We start from the raw sequence: 25025 nt of genomic DNA on the forward strand, positions 1-25025 counted from the left end.
GACCCCTCTGGAGGAATTCGATCCCGGAACCAAGCCTTCGTTTGAGTAGCAGTAAAACCTCCTGAGTTTAATTCGTCTCCATGTTGCACAGTGTCAGTCAGTCTCTAGCAAAGTTTATTACATTTAACAAAAAATGATTCTCCCAACGTTCTATGATTATAGTTCAGTTCGATTCTAGTCTGTATAGTCACAGTGGGAGTTCGGATGACCAGAGGGAACCCTCCACCACAGTGAAAGGCTGAAGCTGCCTCCTTTTTCTTAGGAGGGTCTAGAACTACTTTGGTACTTGGGTGGTTTTACAATACATCATTTGCACATGTTACAGTCTAATGGAGTAACACTCACGAGAATTGAATTGAGGACAAATATTGACAATATGATATTCAAGTCGGTTGACCAGCTATACTACGCCTCTAGGAGCTAGTCACAGTTAAGAGTTAGTCGAACAATAATACGAATGAGAATCGAACTTTAGTATCTGAACGGTGGCACAACTACTCCACGCAGCAACCCCGTTGGGGTTCTCTTCTAATGGTTATCTGTGGGCATGATGCGGGCCACTCTTTCATGCATTATTCATCATCTATTACAAATTGTTCTATTAGCCTCTCTTCGGTCCACTGAAATCCGACTTGAATAATTTGATGGCAGGTTTTGAATTATTAGTTTTACTTGCATGTTGTATCGTCAAGAATTTTTGCTGCTATTTTCAATGTAAACATGAGTATCGTTAGATCGATGCATTCTTTTGATAATTGAATGATTGGTTGATCCATATATTAAACTAGATATGGGTACAACCACCAAAAAGTGGCCTGAAAAAGATAACCTTTGACAGTTCAAGAGAATGAAAAAACCAGGACCTTTGAGAAACCAAGTGGGTGTATGATTATCTGAGACAGGAGATCATAGGGTTTGATCTAACAGAGAGCTGGCCTTCAATTTTATGGTTTTGGGAAACTGCAGATACTAGAGTTATGAATTTGAGGTCTCCATCATCTTCCAAATTCATAGTTCTCTGGTAGGAGGGGGAGGAGATGAGGTTTCATATGAGATTCATGAAACTAAATATGCAAGAATTCCAAATTGTTGTCCTAATTCATTGTGTTTTGCTAATGACATTTTAACATTTTGCAAGCAAAAAAAGAATATCACCTGTTTGGATAATATTATCAAGGATTTTGCGGCCAAGGCAGGGATGAATATCAATCCGAATAAGTCTTCCATAATCCCTTTCAAGGTGTACCTCAGTAGATATGATGATATATTTGGACAGATGAATTGAAACATGGACAATGTTCGTGTCAGATGCCTTAAGATACAGAGGAAACACTGTAATAATCTCTTGGATAAGATATCCAAGCACCTAAACTTATGGAAAGTGAAGCTACTACGTACACAGGGAGACCTTGCTTGAGCATTAGAGGGTGCTTGGTGACAGGAACCCTGCATTTTTTGAAATGCAATATATATATATATATATATATATATATATATATATATATATATATATATATAGAGAGAGAGAGAGAGAGAGAGAGAGACTTTAGGACAATTTTTCTAATTTACATGTTGATGCCCCTTAAGATTTTAAAATTTGTTACTAGTGCCCCTTAGGCTCATAACTAGAGATTCTAACTTTGGCCCTACTTGCACCTAATCAGTTGGGAGTTTTGCCTACGGTGCCTATCTGCATATCTTGAAATTTTTGTGAACAAAATTTGGGGGAATTCCCAATAAAGTTGCATCGGGAATCCCAAAGGGTGTTTGATGACCCTTATAAATTGATGGTTTTGTCAAAATCTAGATATCTGTATCATAGATTTAAAAGCAAAGGGAGAAGTTCTGGTTATACAGATGCACAAGTTACAAGTTCCGACTGTGGTGCATGCATCTTTGATCAACAAGTCTATATTCCTTGTCGAAAACCATGAACATCAAATCCTAAGATGTTTAACCCCAGGATTTTAAATCACTTTTGATATAATATGTAAGATCTCAACATCTCAAACTGTTGATCTCTTTAAACCCAGACCAAGATGAACACGCACAGCCCCAAGAGAAGTACCGTTCTAAATAAATGACATTTCTTGTGTTTGCGTAATAAAAAATGTTCATTTATGTTAAATTCATATTACTAATATGAGTTCATATCGATGCATCCGGTGGATCCTCATCGTATCCATTCCTCAACCCTAACCATACGTATGATGAGTTTCCAAATATGAATCGATGTACAGGCTATATTTGTAGGCAATAAAACTTTTTTTAAAATGTTTAAAATATACTGTATTTACAATAATTTAGATATTAATTTTTTTAACAAATTTTCCCGCAACCCATTTCTGCATCTTTTCGTATAAAAAAGAAAATAAAATTACAAAAAAATAGAACATTAGACTCATGACGCCATTTTTCTGCAGATGTTCTAGGCTTTGTAAAGTATCTTGTTTACAAGATTATAAAATAACACGCGATTTTAAATAAGCACTTCACGGGTGTGACTGGGCACCAACTTTCTAATTTCTCCAGGTAAAAATTCGTTATTTTGCAAAATAACGGTCATTGGAGGACCTTGCCCAAAAACCTAAAGACCAGATGCCGGCTTCACTGCGTTTGAGAAAGAAGGAAGGTTGAGAGAGAGTCACGATGCAGAGCAACGGGGCTTCTCCTTCTCCTCTTCTTCCTCCTCAACCTTCTCGCGGAAGCAATGGGGCGGCGGTGGTGGACAAAGGGGTGGACTTCGCCAACTACTTCTGCACCTACGCCTTCCTCTACCACCAGAAGGAGATGCTCTGCGACCGCGTCCGAATGGACGCCTACTACAACGCCATCTTCTACAACAGGGATCGCTTCCATGGCAAGGTGAGAAACAAAAGAAAGAAAAAAACCCACTTTCCCAACAATTGCCTGAATCCCAACAACGAAAAAGAAATCATGAGCAGTTCATTCCAACATCCCCTTTTCTTCCTTTGCCGTTCCCATCCTCGATTATTCCGCCTTCGTTCTATACATTCTTAGCTACCCATAATCTCAAGTATGATTTCTTCTGCTTTCAACTTTGGAAGGCCTTCCATCGGCGTTCTTTGTACAAAGTGGCTTCCAGTAGCACTGTTAGCCGCTTTGGCAGTAGACTGAGGTGTGATTGGACCGAGGTTGGCTCAAGCTCCGCAGTTTACATGAAAGAACGGAGCTCGGAGAGTGGTTGAACTTCATCTGCTTTGCCTTTCAAGTGGAACCAGCCAATTTATGTTCGGAGCCGAGTAGATGATTATACTCAAATATGCTGGTCTAAACCTGGCACGAAGCATATCTTCTTATGCTTCTTCTCGAAAAGGCCTAAGTAGCTTGTACTTGTCTGTTTGAGCTTACATGAAGCAGATTGGTTACCTAAATGAGCTGACCTCCAGCAGCTTAGAGTCGGGTTGTTTATCTCCATTTTCATGCACAGATCGCCTTTTCCATTCTTTGTGACTACATATTTTTTTGGGTATTTGTGATGTTTTAATTGTATTAGCAAATTAGAGCGCGATAGAAGAATGCTTTTGAAGCAGAATTATGCTTGTTATTTCCAGCTTTATAATCGTTTATGAGGTTGTCAATCCTTTCCTGTGTCACATGGATACTTCTAATCAGAAATGTATGGAAAAACCATGTAAACGGTATTGTTTGTTTTCTGGGTGTCGCAGATAATTTCTGCATCTGCTATTTAAATGTAATGAGAATCCTTGTAAGTGGTATTCTCTGCTTATCTGTGTGTGGCAGATTATTGCTAGATCTTGCATTTATGTGTTTCCACTAACAGGTTTTCTCTTTGTAATATGCTCGCTGAAGACTGTCTTAGATGTGGGCACTGGAAGTGGAATTCTTGCAATCTGGTGTGCACAGGCAGGAGCGCGAAAAGTTTATGCCGTTGAGGCAACAAAAATGTCATTACATGCCCGTGAGCTCGTGAAAGCCAATCGTGTTGAGGATGTTGTTGAAGTTATCGAGGGATCCATAGAAGATATTGAGCTGCCAGAGAAAGGTACTTAGGTTGGCCAAATGGGAGAATCCTCTTTGGTCCATGTTACCAATACCATAGACTTTGGTTCAGTTTTGAAACATTTTTTGAACGCATAGCTGTCTCATTTGCTTTTATTATGCCCAAGGTTGTTCTTTATATCAATTGATACTGATTTCAGCCATTGAGATGGTCTAATATGTTTTTTTGTTGACAGTTGATGTCATAATATCTGAGTGGATGGGGTATTTTCTGTTACGGGAGTCAATGTTTGATTCCGTTATTTGTGCCCGTGATCGCTGGCTGAAGCCAACAGGAGCAATGTACGTTCCATTCTTTACTGCTTAATGCTTTCAATTTTGCTGAATACTGTAAGAAAGACTAAAGCTAACAGGAGCAATGTATGTTTCTCCCATTGTTTGTTGCCTAATGGTTATATTTTTTGCTGAACACAAAAATACAGCAAAAAAAAAAAAAACATTGTTCTGTTCTAGGACGCCGTTCTATTAGTAAGGAGTTAGTTATGATCCTTATGAGTAATTTCTTTCTGCTTTTAGAAGTAAAGATTAATTTCAGTTCTCATTGTTTTCGCAAGTGAAGAAGGCCGTTTCGGTTATTATCTCTCTCCATTCCTTCCTGCAGCGCTTCTTTCATTTGGGACAATCCGTCCTACTTGGAGAAGCTGTTTTTACTGGTTTGCCTATGCAGTTCTGGTATCTCTCACTCTCTTCCTACGGCCTTTCCTGTCGGATGATATTTTGCACATCAAGTCCACTTAAATCCACCTCCGTTTTGTCTGAGTCTTGGCATTGCCTTTCTCTGGCAACCATGTGCCCTCTGCTTGCTGTCAGTAACTGGTTTTTCTGAGTTGTCTTAGATTAACAAATGCTGATCAAGTTGTTGCTACCCCAGTTCACTTTCTCTGTTTTAATTTTTTCTATTCGCTGATAAATATTATTAAGCTGAAGTACTCTTTCCTATTTAAGGTATCCAAGCCATGCTCGGATGTGGTTAGCACCAATCAGGTCAGGCCTGGGGGAGCAAAAAAAGAATGACTATGATTCAGCAATGCAGGACTGGTATGGTTTTCTTGATGAAACTGAAGCTTACTATGGGGTTGACATGAGTGTATTAACGAAGCCTTTTGAAGAGGAGCAAAGAAAATACTACATGCAGGTGTGACCATCATCATCAATTCCTTTTCTTTTCAGAATATTCTTTGATGATTGTTCTATTTGTTCTTACATTATAAGTTATATACCTGGAGTAAACTGGCCATTTCCATTTATGCTTATGATCCAATATTTCTCATTGGGTTCGATGCAATGATTATGTGTGTGAAAGTTGCTAAAGTTCACCAATTCGATGAAATTTCTGCATGCTGTATGATGTTGCTGCGTTAAGTATATGTTGTATTATTCCAAGTTTTCTATGGCTATAGGTTGGAAGTATGTTCTGTCATGGAAATGTCTTGCAATTTTCCTTTTTCTGCATGTAATATGTTCATGTTCGAAAAGGTTACAACCCTCAAAATGCTTTGATTCATCATTATTTTAACATGCTGCTGCTGAGTGGTTGGCACATAAGTTTGTGATTATTTCTGATAACATACTGTGTTCTTCATTCGCTGCAGACGTCGCTATGGAATAACCTTCATCCTCAACAAATAATAGGAACTCCTGTTGTGATCAAAGAAATTGATTGTCTGACGGCCAAAGTTGACGACATAATAGCAGTTCGATCAGAATTTACGACAAAAATAGATACTGATACCGCGCGACTTTGCGGATTTGCTGGGTGGTTTGATGTTCATTTCCGAGTAAGTCGGTGTGCAAAGTGATGTATTTCTTTGGGTTTAAATCCTTTTGACTTCCTCATACATATTCTGTTGTCTCTGTTGATTTCTCAGGGGAGCATCAACGAACCGGCAACAAGGGAGGTGGAGTTGACAACAGCCCCTTCTGTAGACAACTCTACACATTGGGGTCAACAGGTCTCTGTTGCCTAAATTCAAGCATTTCTTCCAATTGCTGTCCTTAGAAATTTTCAAGAACTCCCATTAAATTTCACTGCTAAAATTTTCAAGTTGCCATGATTTTATAACTAATGTCCAACTCTTTTGATTAAAACTGAAGTTATAACTAATATTGCTGTTATCATTCAGGTCTTTCTCTTACACCCACCTGTTCGAGTAAATCATGGAGAAACCATAAAGGCTGCTTTCTCTATGTCCCGTTCGAGGGAAAATCATCGACTGATGGATGTTGAATTTGTCTGTCAGCAACTACAACCATCGGGGAAGTCGTCCTCACCGATCACTTCCAAGTTCTACATTGAATAACAATAATACTGTCGAAGATGTCATCTACGTGTATTATTTTTTATGAAAATTTACATCACGGTAAAGGATCGTGGTGTGTAGGAGAGCATTACTGGTCGCTTCCTACATCAATAGCAGGAGTTTTTACGGCTTCCAGTGTAGTATAGACTATAGTGAACGTTTTATTGTCCTTTATTGTTCTTTCCATGTGAAGGCAGAGTGTGCTATGGGGATGTCCGTTTTGCGTGACTTGGTAAAGAGAAAATATGACATTTTCGGTTTTATATCAAAGATATAGATGAACCTTTTGAGTTGTTGAATGTTAGTTTTCATCTTTATTTACTTGCAGCGTTTCAATTCGGTGTTTTCCTTGCAGGAGTTACATAAAATTTTGAAGTGGTCATCATCAATCTGTTGGGTTTTCATTCGCTGTTCCTCTTGTATCTTCCATTCATAGATGAATTTTCCCTAGCTCTTGTTGCTGTATTCATGAGAACAAGTTGGCATTACCCGGCTTTGTGGTTGTTTGATTCCCATTCCTCGGAACTATTTTCAAGAACTGGACATCTTGTTCTTAGTATTCGCCGGAAACAAATGTATCAACGAGCATGGTCATTTAAAACCAAACCGTGATCTGATCCGATTCTGTCCAACAGTTTTCATACTTATCACTAAATAAGATTCAATTATGCATGTAACACTGTACTCGGATTTTACTTGGGAGAATGTCCTAACCAGGATTTAGCTTTTATCTACTCAATCTTTCGATCCAGACACAGTATTACATGCGTAAAGCGTGACTTTTAACTATCATACACCGATAAGAAGATATGAGTCTTGAAATTGTTATATGTTAATAATATCATGTTCTTATTCCAATAGAAACAGTGTGGTCGTGAATATTATTTTTAGATTCAACAATCATGCTCAAGATAACTACACCATTTTTGTTAAAACAAAAAAAAAAGTTTCGAGAACAAGTATTTAAGAACGTAAATATTTGATGGGAAAAGACACTTAAAATTTTTTACTTCATTTCAGGACTAGTTTGATTCACTTATAATCGTTCAAGTTTTAGAATCATTATTCTCGTTCGAAAATTGTGTTAGACAGATTCTGGAATTATATGGGATCATTGCGAAATCAAAGTTTTGGAACTATGAATTCACCTTAAGGTGGAACTATGATTATAGAATTCTGAAATTTTTTCATCTCTTTTTGGGGTAAAAGGCATAAAGGGTTTAATTTAAGAATTCTGTAATTTTAGTTTTTTTCATCAAACAAATCATTTTGTAATTTCAGAATCAAAATCTTATACTATCAAACTCGAAGGAAAATCTGAATTTTCAATTCAATTCCAGGTTGAGGTCAAAATTTGAGTATACAATTTTTATTCTAAAATCAAAAGTCTAAAACATCAAGTGCTCCTAAACACTTGCGCGCACGCGCGCACACACACACAATATATATATATATATATATATATATATATATATATAGTTTATGTTATTTTATTAAAAACTGTTGCAAAAGTACATTCTGTCATTAGGTTAGTGGTAAAGATTTTAAGGATACGATTTTTTTTTTTTAAAGAGTACCCACCAATAGCCGGCTGTTTTTAACATATATACACATATAAGGACGTGAAAAATATTGCCTAAACCACTTAAATAGTTTTCTTTCACTTTTTTTTCTAATATATTGATAAACATCTAATTGAAAAAAGAAAGAGATAAAAACGACGTTGGAGTTCTCTCAAAAATTAGAAAACCGATCGTTAGAACATGACCGCGCTCTTTCTCCTCCTCTTTCCCCTTGCTCCTTTGCTGCGTGAGAGATCCTGCTGCGACTCTTCCTACCGGCTTGCAGGTACTCTCTCTCTCTCTTTTACGGCAGCCACTTCTCTGATAATGAGCGGTCATGGCCGACCAAAGAAGAATACTGTCAGTTAGATCTTCTATTGTTTACTGATTCATTGTGTGTCTGAAAATTAGTGTAGTCACGTTGTGCAATTGTTGTCTATAATGGCATGACAAACCGTTTTAGTGATAAATGTTTTGAGTTGATCAAACGAGCTGGTTTCTTTGAGTGGTTTTAGTGTTTGTTGTTGTGCAGTTTCCGTGTTTATAGAGGTACAAATTTTGATTGTTGAACGAAATTTTAAGATGGTGATGATGTGAATGCGTCGACAGTCACACGGGTGCTGCGTTTTTGTGAGGATTCGCGAATCGGGTGCGGTCGTCAATCCTCGACGCGCGCCCGACTCGCATCAAACCGCACCATGGAATGTTGTTGTTGTTGTTGTTTTTTTTTTGTGTAAAAATCGATTTAGGGCAGACATCGTGCCTTTCCCGCTGCTCTGTCTCCGACGTCTCCGCCGCTGCTTAATCTCCTCCACCGTCCTCTCCGTCTTCTACCTCCACCGGCAGCATCCTCTCCGTCCGGCTTCCGCTGCTCTCTCTCCTCCACCGGCGGCATCTGCTCTCTCTCCTCCACCAGCGGCATCTGCTCTCTCTCCTCCACCAGCGGCCGCTGCTCTCTCTCTCTAAAATTAGGTTGCAATCTACAGACGATTACCCTTTTAAGTTTCACTTAGCTTTTTTTATTTTTCACTTAACTTTAAGGAAGGAAGGTAGCTAGAGTGACGCTCTGTTTTTGTGTTTCCTGTGTGCGTAGATGGCTTTTGAGAGAGAGGGAGAGATAGAGAGCGGTTCGGAGATCAATTTTGCTATTTAACGTCTTAGCCAGCATTAATTGCAATCACACAGTGCCCTGTTAGATCTCTCTTTCTCTCGACAGCAAAGCCAATGTCAAATTATAACTTGTAAAGTACACAGCATGAATTGTACTTGTAACTTGTAGGGTTCTTGGATTGGAATATATGGAGTTAACTGTCCTCAATGGATAATAGCAACGGAGGTCGGTCACTACCCTGTTTTTCCTATGTTATTTGTCCTGGTTTTCAGTATAAAAAACTAGCTGGCCTGCAGCTATGGTGTTTTCTGAAAGAATTATTGGTGATGACATCTCGATCACGTGCAGGCTTGCAATGGCCACAGTTTAGTTTGTGTTCCTCTTTATGATACATTAGGTAATATTCTCTTTACATGATCAGAAAAATGACTTTTCTTCTATAGTTATTAGATAAATCATTGGAGTCGGTGTTGGCTGAATCATTTGTCAGCAGCCTTATATATTGTGTGCTGTATAAACTAACATGAAAAAAGGCATATGATTTTTATAAACTTGACAACTGTGATCATCATATATTTTATTTAAGGCACATCTGTTGAAGTTTGTCAGGTTTTGGAATTCAAGCATGTAAAAGCGTTTCTATAGAAACAGCTCGAGAGTTGAAGACGTTGCATGATCATGCTGATGCAATCCACAACAACAAGAAAACAAGTATTATTATGACAAATACTGGCATGCCTCCTAAGGTTCTGACAGAAAAAGAAAGACTATAAAGACATGTATTGATTCTTATGGAAGAGCAGAATTAGATAAAATGATTGCTAAGTTTTTCTATTCTAGCTGCATTCCTTTCAATGTAGTTAGAAATCCATATTGGAAGAAGTGTATTACTATGCTTGCAAACGGCAAATTATCAGGATATATACCTCCCAGTTCAGAAAGGTTACAAACGTCACTTCTTACGGATGTAAAAAGCGAGGTTGAGCAAAGTTTAGAAAGAAAAAAGTTTAAATGGAACACGACCGGGGTATCAATTGTTTCTGGTGGGTGGACAGACATTCAAAGACGTCCACTAATTAATTTTATTGCCATTGCACGTAATGAACCAATATTTTTGAAGGCAGTTGATGCATCTGGAGAATATCAAGATGTTGAATATTTGAAGCAATTATTTATAGAAGCCATCAAGGAGGTTGGTCCTGATAAAGTGGTGCAGCTCATTACAGACAATGTTGCTGTATGCAAAAGTGCTGGACTTAGTTTAAGGTATGATTTCCCACATATTTTTTGGACCCCATGTGTTCCACATACTTTGAATTTAGCACTGAAGGACATATGCAATCCTTCAAGTCAAGATGCAGATCCTAAGGGACATGAGCTATTCTCATGGATTCAAGAGATTGAAAAAGATGCAAGAAATATTATAAATTTTATCGTCAATCACCAACATGCATTGTCTCTTTTTGCTAGTTATTCTGATTTGAGATTGTTAAAAGTTGCAGAGACACGATTTGCTTCAATAATTGTCATGTTGAAAAGAATTCAAAGAGTGCGGGATGCACTTATTCAAATGGTGGCTAGTAGAGAGTGGTGGAGCTTTTATCGGGTTGAAGATGAGGCTAAAACTCAAATTATTAAAAACATTATTGCTGATGATAAATGGTGGGATAAAATTGCATATTTTTTGGATTTTTGAGCCAATTTGGTGCATGTTGAGAGCTGTTGATAAAGTGAGCCTATGCTTCATAAAGCAGTGTTGTACGTATCGTACGATACGGGGGCGTATCGTACGTACGATACGTATCGTATCGTTTAAGAAATACGATACGATACACCCCCATATCGTAAATAGGGGTGTATAGTACTTTTATTGTACAATACATATGATTTGTATCGTACCTGGGAAGTTCAATAATGGGGACCAACGAGCTGTTCATTGTAAAACCTGACCAACAAAACCTTGAATCCAACAGTGTTTTCCTGCTGAAGTGTTTTCACATTAATTGTATAAATGAAAGCGAGAATAATTTGGTTTCGCTTTCAACAAATTGGTACCCAGAAAGTCAGAGTGAAAATTATTTCTAAATCAAGGTTAGGAATGGAGTTGCTGTTGCTTACAGTTTACACCTTGAGTACAGCTTATGCATGGTAGGAGTTGTAGAGTTGTCATTTCTTTTTCTGAGAGAAGGTGAAAATGAATCTTTCTCCTCTTAACTTTGTCTTCTCTTTTCACGTTCCATATTGTGATTCTCTGTTACCTGTTGTGTTTTCAGCAAATTTTCTGGTAAAATTAGTCTCCAGTATGCTGGTTGCATGCAGAAATCCCTCAGGAAAGACCTATTACCAAATTCTTTCAGTGAACGATGATGCAAGTTATGATGAAATAAGAACTAGCTATAGATCTTCGCTTCTGATTTTTCATCCAGATAAAATACATGGGAAATGTGGAATCGGTGATGATGAAGTACATGAAGATTTTGTCAAAATACAGAAGGCATGGGAAGTCCTCAGTGATTCTAAATTACGTGCCCGTTATGACCATGAGCTGGAATGTGCTAGGCATGCTTCTGAGATTGCAGAAGATGTTGATTTGGAAGAAATGACGGCTGAAGATATTGATGAAAGAACAGAATTCTTTTATCCCTGCAGATGTGGAGATTGCTTTTCAGTAACATCTGAAGAACTTCAGGAAATGGGTCTTCTTTCTGACGTGGGGAAGGAGGAAGGAAAGCTGTTGGAGGATATCAAAGCAGACAGAGCTTCAGTTCTTCTTCATTGCGGCTCATGTTCTCTGAAAATCAAACTGATGGTCCGGTTGTGCCCATAAGATGTTGTATCTTGTTCAATTTTGTTAGCAGAGGTTTGTGTAGGCAGGAATTTTTTCTTCTCATTTCTTGTGAGGATTGTATCGGCATTGATGAGATAAAGCTTTTGTCTCTACGCTTCCAAATTACATGGAGTAATAATGATGCCATACGATCTTATGTTTTCATTGAGTATTCCTATTTGCTAACATCGAAACTGGAAATCGTCATTCTTTTATGCCCATGGTGCTGCTGTTCTTCTTTACACCCACCCCTGTGGGTCGGCCACAAGGAATTCACTCGAGGCGGACCTGGCTTGCTGGTTCAACTTGTCACGCCTACGTTCCTTCTCTAACAGCTTAAGGTGCAGAAGTGAAAGGCCTCGAACAGTAGAAGCCTTCGTCTTCATAAAGACAATAAGGTCTCGTCCTGCAAGAGGGGTCTAAACTTTGAACCCATGACCAACTGCTTACAGCACGGGCCTTCTGCAGTTGTCACTTTTTGCCTTCTAGCTGGATTCTAATATGGTTTCAAAACGGGCTATGTTTTGTGGTTGAAACTTGAAGTAAATTCATTTGGTAGTTTTACAGCCTTTTTTGGTGCTGTGGAATGTAATATTCTTCTTTCAAGAGCTAAAATTCATTCAGTCTTTTGTGTACTATCTGTGAAATTTGTTGGTGGTCTCCGAACGTGTGCTGGCCATAGTTCACTGGGAGTTGCATCTAATAGGGAAGATCCATTAACCAGCCCGGTCCTTGGAGAGTGTTATTCAAAGGAACAAGAAAAATGTTATTAGTTGATGAGAGAGTCAAAGGAGTCATCAAGGGGGTATTAGTTGATGAACAATAAAAATGTTTCAAGGCATATTCTTTTGGAAAATTTTATCTCCCCATTAAACTCATGCATCAAACACTTGAAAAACAATCTTTTAAATGTTTTTCTTTTTAAAGCTCTTATAATTTTATTTTGTGCAAATTTTCAATATAGTGAGGAATTTCTCGGATATAATATGGCAAAGTTGTATATCTTGGAAAAAATTTAAAAAATTTTAAAAAATCTTAAAAATTGTATAAAAATAAATTTAAATTAGAAAACATGTCTTATTGTCGTTTTATACGGCTGACTCATTTTTTTTGGTATTTATTGTTTTTTTTTTCTATTAAGACGCGATATGAATAAACTTGTAAAAAACTTTTTTTTTTTTCTTTTCACCGTGCAGATGCCCGAAGCTCAAATCTCCCAAAAACTCTCTTCTGCTGAATATGGCACCCATGCATTAAAAAAGGGTCCTTATGTTCTATAGATCAATGAATTTTTTAAATTGAGAGGCGTCCAAAGACAACACTAGTAAAGGTTTAGGCAATATAATGACATAATTGTCTGTTAACCAAGATCATCAATATGGCATTCATCATACTCCACTGTATTACTTGGGACTGAGAGTCGAAGCAAGTAGCTTATAGACAATAGTTTGAATCAGTTCAACTTCTACTCTGCTTATATATATCAATTTGGTTCAAGTTAATGCGCTGAGCATAAGCTAGCATGCTAGGAGTATTCAGATGCGCATGTGTTTTTCTTTCATTTTGTCTACTAATATATATATATATATACTTTTGTTATTAAGGCAAGCTATGTCCTGTTTATTGTAGCAATTCATGTATTCATAAGGAAAAGATCAACCCAGAATTCATGACTGAGTTGTGTTCGTAGGATCCAGTGATTCTCAAATAGCTCCAACAGCCTCAAGCTCAAGCTTGACTTGAGTTTAATCTTGACTTTCTATATGGATTGCAAAAAATCATGAAACACGGTCGAATAAGTTATATTCGTAATGAAATACTTTAGCTACTCTTGGAGATTAATAAAATGGGTTTCAACGTGCTTCTGGTTCTGTTGGTTCTGCTGATTTTCAGAAACCCTAGCCTTATAAGTAGGGATGTCAATGGATTGGATTCAAATTGGATATGACCAAAGAAAAATTGTAACCAAATCTGAATCCAAAATCTGATTTAACAATTCATATCCATGTCCGAATTTTGAACTGCATCTGGCAAATTTTTAAAATGTAAGAATATTGGATATAAGATATTTATCAAAAACTATATTCGATTGGAATCCGAATCTGAATCCAGTCAGATATTTATGTATATAGAATTAGAATTCAGATGCATTTCTTAAATCTGAATCCTTATTTGATTTCTTAATTGGACATTAATTTTTTTTCTATATCCAATTTTTTCAAAGTGGTTCCGTTGAATATTTGATTCAAATCAGATATGTTGGCATAACCCAATATCGAACGCTCATGAACTATATGTTTCATGAGTAGAGATCAGTTTTCACAGTTTGAACAAAGAAAGAAGTATGGCTGCTTTTCAATATAGTCCATGAAGAAAGAAGGCATAACACGTTTCTTATAAACCGTTTTGAAGGAAAGAATGATACTGTCATTTGAGAAAGTCTTCGATGATATTGACGAATGTTTTCAAAAAGAAGCATCTTATGAAATATAAAACTAATCTTTATCAGTAGAAACGAAACAGATATATCCGTGCAACCAGGTTCGAATTTTCAGACCAGTGATGAATCTTTTTCTCAAGTTCATGTTAGACACGTCAAAATGACTGTTTCTCTGGTCAAAACTGAAAGATTGAGTAAACAATCCCAACAAGCAACTTAAAATCAGAAAGTATGAGTGAACTATTCCAACAAGCAATAGGCTGGTTATTGAAGACATTTGTCCTGCATGATACAAATCAAGGGGAATTGTCATCACTCATTCTGGAAAGTCTTTGGGACCATGGAAAATATTGGCTGTTAGTCTAAACTGGACTATCATGCCAATCCTTTTCCTCATGGAACACAATCCTCCACCAGCTAAGCAGGAGCGGAGTCAGATTTTTTTTTTCTTTTTTCATCCGGCACTAAATATATATACAGTTTACCGATTTTCGATTGGCATTGGGGCAGTAGCCCAGGTCTCATGAGACTGCCCAATATGATTGGATCCAAGTTCACTGAGGTTCAACAAGTAAATTCAAGTTTCATATGCCCCGCGAAGCCCCCACCTATCTCTGACCGTGCAGTTAAAGCCACTTTCTAACGACAAAGCCGTCGTGCTTCCTTTTGACTTGGAAAGTTAAGGGGGCAATTGTTTCATCAATTTCTATCAAAGATTGAGGCTGATTCATGAAATACTCGAATATCAAAATTTATTGATTGGCCTTTCACCCTTAACCCCAATCCATCCCCATATTTTGTCACATGCTGGTTGGTCCTCCTCCAAGGCCTGTTAGAGTTCTCTTCAAACCCCTCATGGCAAGATCAATCAGTTTTGGGTCAAATAGGAAAGATTGAGTTGTTTGCAGGCAACAAATGTGCACACAAATGGAGATGGAGGCATTTTTGAAATTTCTTTATAAAGTACATGGCATTTTAGACTTTTTCTTTTTTTAAATTCTTTATTACCCATATGAAAAGTTTTTTTTTGTATTTTAAATGGGGTCATTTTGGTCATTGCATGCCCTTGTTTATGAAAAAGTAGTGCACTCCCGCTTGGCAAATAGAAACCACTACCATCTGCATCCTGTGGAAAGCAGCAACACGTAATAGCTTACATTGTTCTAGTGGCCGAGGCACATATAGGCTGGTGCGGGTAATTGCTCCCATACCAGCCCCCATAAACTTGAATATTTTTATATTGATACCTCGTTATCAGCCTCTTAAAAGTTTTTTGATGCATTACTAGTGTCTTTTAGCCAAAAATTTCTAGCTCCATTATTCTCTTGAAATATCATATATATTACCCGGGTAAAGTGAGTAAATTTACATTCAACAACAACCACGAGATACTATATATTACTACGAAGCCAGTAAATACGTGGTAAGCAAAAGGAAGGAAGGAAGGAAGAAGAAGACCCATGGTTAACTTATTGAAGTGGATTCATCCATTCCTACCACATTTTATTTTCATTTACATGGCTATCTCTATTCTACCTGGCTATCTCCATTCTACCATCCTTGACGACAACACCATGTGAAAGCTCAGAGCAATTGGGACATGCAACAATACAAGTCGAGAGATGGTAATTTTTAAAAAGACGTAACAAATTACAGCAAAGTATGTGTGTGTGTGTGGAGAGAGAGAGAGAGAGAGAGAAAGTTGGAAAAAACGAGACCACTTGGGTAAGCATACATTAAGTTAGTCATTTTCTTACTTAAATAGGGTTTTTTAATAGTAAAAAAATAAACATCTCTTATAAGATCGGGATTCCTTTTATAGTGTACAGATCAATTATTTTTACAAAAATAGCTTGAAATAAAGCATGATTTATATTAAATTAGTGTTTATAAATACATTTAGAAGGTAAACATTTTTCTAAAACACTTTTTAACATGAATTTAAGAGGTCTAGCTTTTATCTCTTACCTAAATGGTCTGGCTTTTAATATATATAGCTACGAAATCCATAAGGTAGAGAAATGGTGATATTTTGAAAATTATTTAAAAGGAAATATCCTTTTTAGTCTTCTAACATTTTTTTGGTTTTCATTTTTGTCCTTATTTCTCCATCCATATTATTCAGAGGTGTTTTTGTCATTACCCATATTGATGTACAAAAATTTCATACACCAGTGTGACGTACATAACCTGCTTCAGTTTATCTGTAATCCATTGGAAAATATTTCACTCTAAAAAGCCATGAACATTGCCCCGTTAAGATTTTAAGGGGTAGTTTGGTAATAAGAGTAGTAACAAACTATTTCATGAATCTACCTCAAACACCATAAGATAGTGTTTTATGAATCTGCCTCAATCTTTATTAAAGATTTATGAAACAATTTATTATTGTTTTCATTGTCAAACAGTCCATGAAGTGAAAGAACCAATGTTGAGTCTGACTTTCTACAAACGTGTGGTAGAATGACTTCAATATGCTACCAACTCAAATATTGCTTCTCATCTCCAAGGGAGTTTGGTGCAACGAACAGTGCTTGAGGGCTAGTGGGCGGCTGAGCTCTCATTGTATCATCTTTTTGTACTGTAAAAGAGATGACACCAATATGCGAGTTGAAACACAGCAAAGGCATCGCCTTGAGGCATCAAAAGTAAACTTACTACCTTGAGGGTGGGGAGAAGGGTGACTGGGTGAGGGTGACTTTCACAAATTGCACTATGGTGTTTAAGCAAAGCTCTTATAAGTAGGGTCAGGCCCAATAAGAAGCTCTAACTGCTAGTGACCTCGAGCCCAGCCTGATTACCCAATGCCCAAGTGAGGTTCGGCTTGATTAAAATAAAAATATATTTTTAATATAATTTAACATATAAATATAATTATATATATATATATATGTATAATATTATCTTGAGCTCAGTCAAAGCAGCCAGACACTTAAATTTAGTACCCAACTCTGTGTCCACTCTTTCTTCCTTATAAAGAATAAAGAAGACGTGCTCTTCCACTATTTATCTTTGATAAAAGCCGTTGTTGCAATTCTTTCGAGCCCTTCAATCAAATTTCACCGATTGAATTCCTACCATATTCCAAAACAGACACCGTTTTCTTGGTAGACTTACATGATAAACCAAGATATCAGCTTTGACCATCGACAGATAGGATCTCCTACCTGAACTCTACATTCAGGAATTTTTTTTGTCGCATAAGTCAAACTATAGTTTTAAAATATTAAAATAAAAAAAATTAATTTTATATATATATTAAACTAAAAAAATTTTGAATTTACATATAATTTTTTAATGTTTTTGAAATCTAAAGGGGCCAATGCCCCTACCTAGCGTCGTAGAAAGGAAATTCGAAATTCAAAAACTCTACAACGAAATCTGGAATACGCCAATGAAATTGAAATTCAGAAACAGAAACTGCAATTAACAATGCAGGTGAACAGAACGGGGATACACCAATCTGTTGCTGTGCTCTGTCAAAAAATGCAATTAGACCGATTGATTATCAGTTTGCGTAGAAGAATGGGACGTTCTGTATCGTTGTGAGCAAGCCCATCAAATAGCAGAAGAGAAAATTTCTTACAATCCATGGCGGATCGCAGTCTCTATACCATGATATCCCTCGTTTTAATAACTTTTCTTCTTTCCGTGGTCAACTTGTAGATTAGCAGAACAGGGAGAAATTCTTCCAGGTCCAATAAAGCGTCGCTTTTGGCCTTTTCTTCATTTTGGCGGTCAAAATTATGGAGACCAAAAGCATTGAAGATGGCACAGAGTTCGAATTTATTCCTTGTCTAGGGACAACCGCTTCCTTTTTTCAAAAGATTTTGACTCTTTTTTGTTCACTTTACCTTTCACACTGCTCCCCAAATCTCACTTCGGCACCGATATCTTTCATGCTTCCTCCCATTCATTCTTTTCATTACTGATAAGTACTGTAGATTTCATTCTTTTAATTACTGGTAACTACTGAAATTTTAAGCACCATTCAACAGGCACCAGCAGTAACTTTAGCTGCAGACTTACTGTATCTTTCGGGGATATAGGTCGATGAAGCGTCAAAGTTTTACCGTATTTTACTCCAATCCTTTTCCTGTAAGTCTTGAAATTGTACTACAGCCAAGTCGTATATTCAAAAAATATTTACTGTCACGGGCACTAGCAAAAGTACTCTCCCGAATCTTTTATGATAGCTACAAAAGCTCTTTTATACGGACCACTACAAGGAAACAGACATTTAGCAGAAGATCAACAATACGATCTATATCCATGGCTGCCATTTTCTTTCAGGTTTCACCTTGTCTATTCGTGTGTCCGTAAGAGTGCAGAGGAACATGCTAATGGTGTGCATTTTGCTAGCGAAAATAATGCGTCTCTGTATGTTATCAGGTAAATACTTTTAGGAGAAAATAGAAATCCAAAACAGACCATGAACCAAAACAATTGGCACGAGACCTCCATTGAAAAGTAAGATCAAGTCGCCTTACAGAATATTCAATAGCTTCGAGTTCCAATAGTTCAAAGAAATCCTCTGGATTCCCTTTCCAACGCATTAATCTCCTAACGAATTTTCAGAAGTAAAAATTCGCATCCCCTGGTAATTTTTCCTCCATAAGATCATCGTTCAGCCACCGATTTAACACTAAAACAAACACATCTAAATCAAAGAGTTACAGGGCACAACACCAACCGAATCAGGTTGGAAGCCACCATTTCAGAGGGCCGCAACTTTTGGTACCACCACCGGAAATTGGTCGATCTCATCCATCCATGGATTCTTCTCCTTCGCCGGGTTTATGGTCCTCAAAGCCTTCCATACAGCACTGTTGCATTTGAACCCCGAACCAAATGCAATCTGCCACATCCTGTCGCCCCTCTTCATCCTCCCCTTTGCCTCTGTATAAGCTAATTCGTACCACAAGGAGCTGCTGGAAGTGTTTCCGAACCTGTTCAATGTCATCCTGGATGGCTCCATATGCCATTCCGACAAGTTCAAATTCTTCTCTAATTCATCAAGAACAGCTCTACCGCCAGCGTGAATGCAGAAATGCTCGAATGCCAACTTGAAATCTGGAATGTAGGGCTTAACTTTCATCTTCAGTAGCTTCCTCCCCACCAATGTGGCAAAGAAGAGCAACTGTTCAGACATGGGCAGCACCAGAGGACCAAGTGTGGTAATGTTCGTCTTCAATGCATCACCTGCAACAGCCATTAGATCCTTTGACAAGGAGACGCCAATCTTGCCGTTTTCATCTTCTTCCTGGGTCACGCACCCGAAGCACTTGTCGTCTGCGCCCTTGTGAGTTCTAACCGTGTGGACCAAGCGGTACTTGGACCGCCACCGGTCGGAGCCTTTGTTGGAGAGAAGAATCGCCGCGCCTCCCATTCGGAAGAGGCAGTTCGAGACCAGCATTGATCTGTTGTTGCCGAAATACCAATTCAGAGTGATGTTCTCCATGCTCACAATCAGAGCGTAGGAGTTGGGATGTACTTGAAGGAGATCCTTTGCGAGATCAATGGAGATCAAGCCGGCGCTGCACCCCATTCCTCCAAGATTATAGCTGATGATATTACCACGAAGCTTGTAGTGATTGACAATCATGGCGGAGAGCGAAGGGGTGGGGTTGAAGAGGCTGCAGTTCACGATTAGGATGCCAACATCCTTGGGCTTGATCTTAGTTTTCTCGAACAGCTTGTCCAGAGCGCCGAACATGACGGTCTCTGCTTCCTTTCTTGCTTCCGCCATTGACGGGTTGGGTGGTATGTTAAGAACGGCTTCTGGAAGGTAAGTGGTCTCACCAAGGCCTGATCTTTCGAGGATTCGCTGCTGGAACTCGAGGCTCTGGTCGGTGAAGGTGCCAATTTGCCGGGAACAATCCATGAACCGTTTGCGGGTGCACTTCCGAGCTTCATCCGGCTTGTAGCAAGAGAAATCAACCAGGTAGACGGATCGGGGACGAGTCAGAAAGTACAGAGTGGAAAGGAAGACAAGGAGGGTGGAGCAGAGGATGACGGAGATGAGGTTGTAGCGGAGATGGTTCCAGAGGACATGGAGGTCATGTAGGGAGAACGTCGACAGCTGGGCGGCAATGATGGCGATCAGAGGGAAGAGCAAGATGTACATTCCATGGGAGATGAGGTAGTGGTAGCCGAGTTTTACGTATTTGAGCTTCACGGATTGAAGGAAATCCGGCAGCTTCCGGGAGGAAGGGAGCCTTTCAGGCTGTGGGGAGGGCTTAGCTTCTGCCATTGGGATCTGGTCACCGCTCCAACGGGATTCCTGCAGAGTAGCAGGAACGACAGGGGAGCCTTTCTCCTTTGTTGTGAATTACTGCAAAAAGGAAACACAAAAAGTGAGTCGCCTCCTGTCTCGCACTATCTTTCTTCCAAAAAGTCATGCAGAAAAGCCTAAAAAAAAAGTGGGTACTAAATCTAGACAAGAGATCTGGTTTTATGAACAAAAACAGGTTCTCTCTCAATAACAGAGACCATGCATGGTCATTCTTTAGGTGCTGATTTCAGAGAAATCGACAATGTCACGAGACACAAACAGAAACATAAGAAGAAGAAACATAACACAGAAAGGGGATATACTAGCTGTCCTTTGAAGAATACCCCCCTAAGAGGGTCCAGGAAATGAAGGGTCGTCTCCTTCAAAACGGGAACACAAACAACAAAAACAAAGACAAAAGTTTTCCTTTTTTAAATAGAAAAAAATGCAGAAGCAAAAGGCCTGACCTTTTAACAACAATAGGAGAAGGCAAAGCGAGACGCAGATCCCGTTGGCCGGAAATATGGCCGGGGAAAACGGTCAGTAGTCTCCGGCAGGGGGAAAGAGAAGGAAAAAGGAGGGGATAGAGGAAAGAGGAGGAGGAGATGAGGAGGTGGGCGTCAAAGCAGGACTGGTCTTGGTTGGTGTTCTTCCATTTCTTATGTATTTATAAGAAAAAGGAAACAATGGAGGGTGAGGAGAGAAGTGAGGGAAGGGAAGGCTCTGCGTTGCGCTCCATTTTAGAGAGAGAGAGAGAGAGAGAGAAAGAGGGAAAGGAAATCGCCAGGCGGGCTGCGCTAGATGTGGGGACAGGCCCGAACAGTCGACGGCCGGTTCTCTCTCTCTCTCTCTCTCTTCCTCCTACATTTAATGAAGATCAAGATTCACAGTGGCCTGCTTTCTTTTCCTTTCATTTCTTTTTAACCAGCAGCTTTCTCCCTTCGCTTTCAACATAACGAACTTCTGGCAGTCATCGTTCCACGGATTCCATATTCATTACCTTCAAAATGATGAGAACATCAAGTGTATATATATTTGTAAGTTTGAAAGGAATAACTCATAGACTTGAGTTTTATATGAATTCTCTTTGTAGTAGCAGGAAAATTAACAAAAAGAATAAGGTCGAGAACCATAGGCATCACACGTTAGTATGCAGTCAAAGTTTTTGAATTCATCAACCTGTTCGAAGTCAGGTGAAGCACTTGGAGTATTGGATCCGATCACTTTGTGAAAAATACAACATGATTTTGTCTGAGATGACAACGGTCGCTTGTCAAACTTAGCACGACATTGAGATAATGACCGTAGATGGTAACAATCGGATCGGACTTACACCACATTCGATACCATTTGGTTCGATTAAATATTGGATCTGGATTCGGTTAATAAACCATTGTTTGGGATCGAAGGTCGGATATAGATTGATAAAATTTATTTTCTTAGTCAAGGTAAGATGTTAATAGTCTTGAGTAAGAGCTTACCGCGAGCAACTGGGTGGCAAGGCGGCTCACACAAAAGGGGTCCAATATTTAAATTTTATGGTCCCAGTCTTTTATCTCATCTGCAAACCAGGGGCGAAGCCAATGGGAGACTCACAAGGGTCATGGACCCCCTCAGATTTTTTCTTTTTAAAGCTGTTTATATTTTTAAAAATTTTTATGTTGGCATGTATAAAAATTTCAAAAAAATTTGGTCGCTCATGTATAAATTTTAAAATACTATTCTACCCCACTAAAAAAAAATTGGCTCGTTGGACACTCGAATTGAAGGATGTACCTTATTTCCACCCCAATGATAAAAAGAAAGCCATAAGAATATGATTTTAATAATTTTTTAGCTGGTTTGAGTCTATAACTAGAGGGATAAAAACTGCCATTGGAGACTGTTGGTTGTTCATAATATGGTCATTGTTTTTCTTGATAATGCATTGCATCTCGATAATGGTTACAACTTTCTTGTTATTATATGCTCATCATTCTCTTGATAATGATGTTAGCAAGTGCCACAAAACATCGGAGGGACCGTATTAAATTTCTATGTGATCACTGACAACTTCTTATCAATAATTATGATATAAAAAAGGCAACAGTGGTGGCATCGCTAGAAAAACGGAAAATGATGATAAAGTAAACAAACCATCCTTATCCAAAATACAACGACAGATGGATTTCAATCCATAAGTTGTATCCAAAATCAGTTATTTGTGATCTAACAATAATTTTGTTCCCTTGGTAAGCTGGTTTGAATGAAACGGCTAAATTATTTACTTGAAAGATGTTAGTTACTTACTTGGCTTATTATTGAACTTTTCAAGTTTGGGATCAATATTTTGGTAATGTCTACAGTTATTTTAGACAAAATCCAATGTTCGTTCTTCTTTGCTGATATGAAGAAGAACCAGGCCCATTTGATTTTTTTTTTAAATAAAAAAATAAAAAATAAGACCGAAAAAGTGATGGTTTGTGAGAGGCCAAGCCACCTTCATTTATCAACTCTTAGAGCTTCGGAACAAGTGGTCATATGCTACACCCTTCAATTTGAGTGTCGTGCATGTCATAATTTGCAATCTAAAAGAGTATCATCCGTGGAAATCAAACTAACGACACATCATGTTGCGGGAGTGATCTGCTTTCACTCGAGGAAGCTGCTTATCTGAAAAAATCTTTTAAAAAAAGACCAACATTTAGTAAATAACAAATTTTTATTCAACTTTAAAAGTTATCAAATAGGTGTTAATTTTTATAGAAATGTATCAAATAAGCACTTATTAACATAAAACAATAAATTCTTATTCAAAATGGCAACAATACTTTTCCTTGAAGACCAAAATATCTTCATTTAACCAATTAATGAGCAGCTGATAGGTAAAATGGAAAATTAATGTTTTCCCTTGGTAAGCAGCTGTTCAAAATTTTTGTCTAAAGCTGAATTTACTCAAAAGTGAAACCTTTTTTGCAATTTTATTTTTAAAAGAAACAAGATGCCAATGAACCAAGTCCATGACAGTTAAGAGCGGTCCCAGCCCGGTTTTATATGCATTTTTTATAAATATAAATATATTATATTTTACATTTTTATTAAAAGTGAACCAAGTCGAACTGCCAAAATGACGCTCGGCCTGACCCGATACCCACCGTCCGTGTCGACAACTTCCCTTCTTGTAAATATAAAATATTTATCTATAACTATAATTCGGAAGATTCTGTAGGACTCTAATTTATATTTATAGTTCGCCCTCGAGAACGTGGGTATCAACTATCAAATCTCGAGAGAATGAGAAGACATCCTCTGCGGCGCAAAGAGATCTTATAAAATATATGATTATATAGTGGATGCATCCTAAAGATAATTAATCTCAAACAATAGTTGCATCCATCCAACAATGGCACATTTTTTTCTCTTGACTTCTTTAATGAGTCACTATACGGCGAAACGACCCATATAAAGGTGTTTATTGTTTATGTTTTTAATCTAGTTGACTCTGGAGTTATTTTAATTTTAAATTCATTTTTGTAGTTGGCGATTTAAGAAGAGAAAATGCCACGCCTGGAGCGGCGCATGGGACTCATGAGAACTACTAATAATAAAAAAAAAAAAAACTTGGTTTTTTTAATGTTTTATTTTATTTTTTAGGTTTTTTAGTTACCATTTTTTTATCCTTTCGGCCCCTGATGCATAGAAAAAAAAAAATCTTGTGCATCTTGAGAATTTTACCTCGTTCGTATCAAACACATCGTTCGTACCAAACACATGAAATTTTACATTGTGTTTTTTCATTGAATTTGAAAAAAATTCACCCACCAAAAGGCCAGACCTCTTTACGTCTATCTTTTTTCCATGATAACCTTTTCTTCAAAACTTTACTACATCAAAAGTTACCTCAATAAACAAACCCAAACCCCTTTTTCATATTTTTTATTATAAAATTGTCAAATTAAAGTTTCTAAATTTTGGTAAATGTAGAACTATTATTTTTAAAAAAATTTATATAACATAATTTTTTTTTTTTAAATTTACATGTAAATTAAAAAAAAAGATGGCAGCCTGTGACATGTGTCACAGCCATTTACGATTTTAAAAGAATAAAACTGACGGAAATAACTGCGCCTTTTTTATGAGCATTTTAAAGTGCGATGTTTCACAAACGCAACTCTACATGTAATATTATAATATTAAGAATTTATGAAAATCGAATAATACAGATTCTGTAAGGTTATAAGAATTAACGGTCTTAGCTTTACGTTGTCTCATAAATTCAATCTAGTTGTCGAATTTTGATTTTTTTACTGTTTTCGTACATTTTGCATTTATTTATAAAATTATGGAAAAGAGAACTGTTTTTCTTTGGTCCTGCCTTTTGTCTATAATATCAAAAAAGTTAACATCTTTCGTGGTTTTCTTAATTAGTGCCCACTTTTTCTACGAGGATCAAACAAATGGCTGCAGCGAACTTGTTGTTTGTTCGCT

At 37.7% G+C, this 25025-nt stretch overlaps 3 protein-coding genes across 8 annotated transcripts; 2 read left to right on the plus strand and 1 right to left on the minus strand.

Moving 5' to 3' along the window:
* Positions 1–2590: 2590 nt before the first annotated feature.
* On the plus strand, positions 2591–6665 carry LOC116247787 (protein arginine N-methyltransferase PRMT10). Its single transcript, XM_031620104.2, has 7 exons — positions 2591–2865; positions 3835–4027; positions 4221–4326; positions 4990–5179; positions 5637–5822; positions 5913–5996; positions 6168–6665. Exons 1-7 carry the CDS (start codon positions 2650–2652, stop codon positions 6342–6344), a joined length of 1152 nt encoding a protein of 383 aa, XP_031475964.1. The 5' UTR covers positions 2591–2649; the 3' UTR covers positions 6345–6665.
* A 1428-nt stretch (positions 6666–8093) lies between these two features.
* LOC116252971 (uncharacterized) lies at positions 8094–12007 on the plus strand. 6 transcript variants are annotated; one of them, XM_031627648.2, is made up of 3 exons: positions 8094–8192; positions 9627–10283; positions 11291–12007. In XM_031627648.2, the coding sequence occupies exons 2-3, from the start codon at positions 9832–9834 to the stop codon at positions 11382–11384; spliced, it is 546 nt and encodes a 181-aa protein (XP_031483508.1). In that variant the 5' UTR covers positions 8094–8192; positions 9627–9831; the 3' UTR covers positions 11385–12007. The 6 variants fall into 6 exon arrangements, 5 of the variants coding, with proteins under 5 accessions (XP_031483508.1, XP_031483500.1, XP_031483517.1 ...); XM_031627657.2 differs by having other exon boundaries at positions 8096–8192; positions 9619–10283; XR_004172366.2 differs by lacking the exon at positions 8094–8192 and adding an exon at positions 8206–8878 and having other exon boundaries at positions 9000–10283.
* Positions 12008–18717: 6710 nt separating this feature from the next.
* On the minus strand, positions 18718–21420 carry LOC116252963 (3-ketoacyl-CoA synthase 11-like). The gene is made up of 2 exons (XM_031627627.2): positions 21026–21420; positions 18718–20618 (listed from the first exon to the last, which is right to left on the minus strand). The coding sequence occupies exon 2, from the start codon at positions 20535–20537 to the stop codon at positions 19002–19004; it is 1536 nt and encodes a 511-aa protein (XP_031483487.1). The 5' UTR covers positions 20538–20618; positions 21026–21420; the 3' UTR covers positions 18718–19001.
* Positions 21421–25025: the final 3605 nt, after the last annotated feature.

The sequence above is a fragment of the Nymphaea colorata genome, chromosome 1 (assembly GCF_008831285.2).
Source record: "Nymphaea colorata isolate Beijing-Zhang1983 chromosome 1, ASM883128v2, whole genome shotgun sequence".
Lineage (NCBI taxonomy): Eukaryota > Viridiplantae > Streptophyta > Magnoliopsida > Nymphaeales > Nymphaeaceae > Nymphaea > Nymphaea colorata.

What these genes read in the sequence shown, in the direction of transcription:
- LOC116247787 (XM_031620104.2), top strand. Translation starts at nt 2,650, where the DNA reads ATGCAGAGCAACGGGGCTTCTCCTTCTCCTCTTCTTCCTCCTCAACCT. An exon ending in TATTGAGCTGCCAGAGAAAG is followed by an intron (nt 4,028 to 4,220) that starts GTACTTAGGTTG and finishes TTTTGTTGACAG; the next exon opens with TTGATGTCATAATATCTGAG. An exon ending in CTACACATTGGGGTCAACAG is followed by an intron (nt 5,997 to 6,167) that starts GTCTCTGTTGCC and finishes GTTATCATTCAG; the next exon opens with GTCTTTCTCTTACACCCACC.
- LOC116252971 (XM_031627640.2), top strand. Translation starts at nt 8,108, where the DNA reads ATGACCGCGCTCTTTCTCCTCCTCTTTCCCCTTGCTCCTTTGCTGCGT. An exon ending in CTCTTCCTACCGGCTTGCAG is followed by an intron (nt 8,193 to 11,290) that starts GTACTCTCTCTC and finishes TTGTGTTTTCAG; the next exon opens with CAAATTTTCTGGTAAAATTA.
- LOC116252963 (XM_031627627.2), bottom strand. Translation starts at nt 20,537, where the DNA reads ATGGCAGAAGCTAAGCCCTCCCCACAGCCTGAAAGGCTCCCTTCCTCC.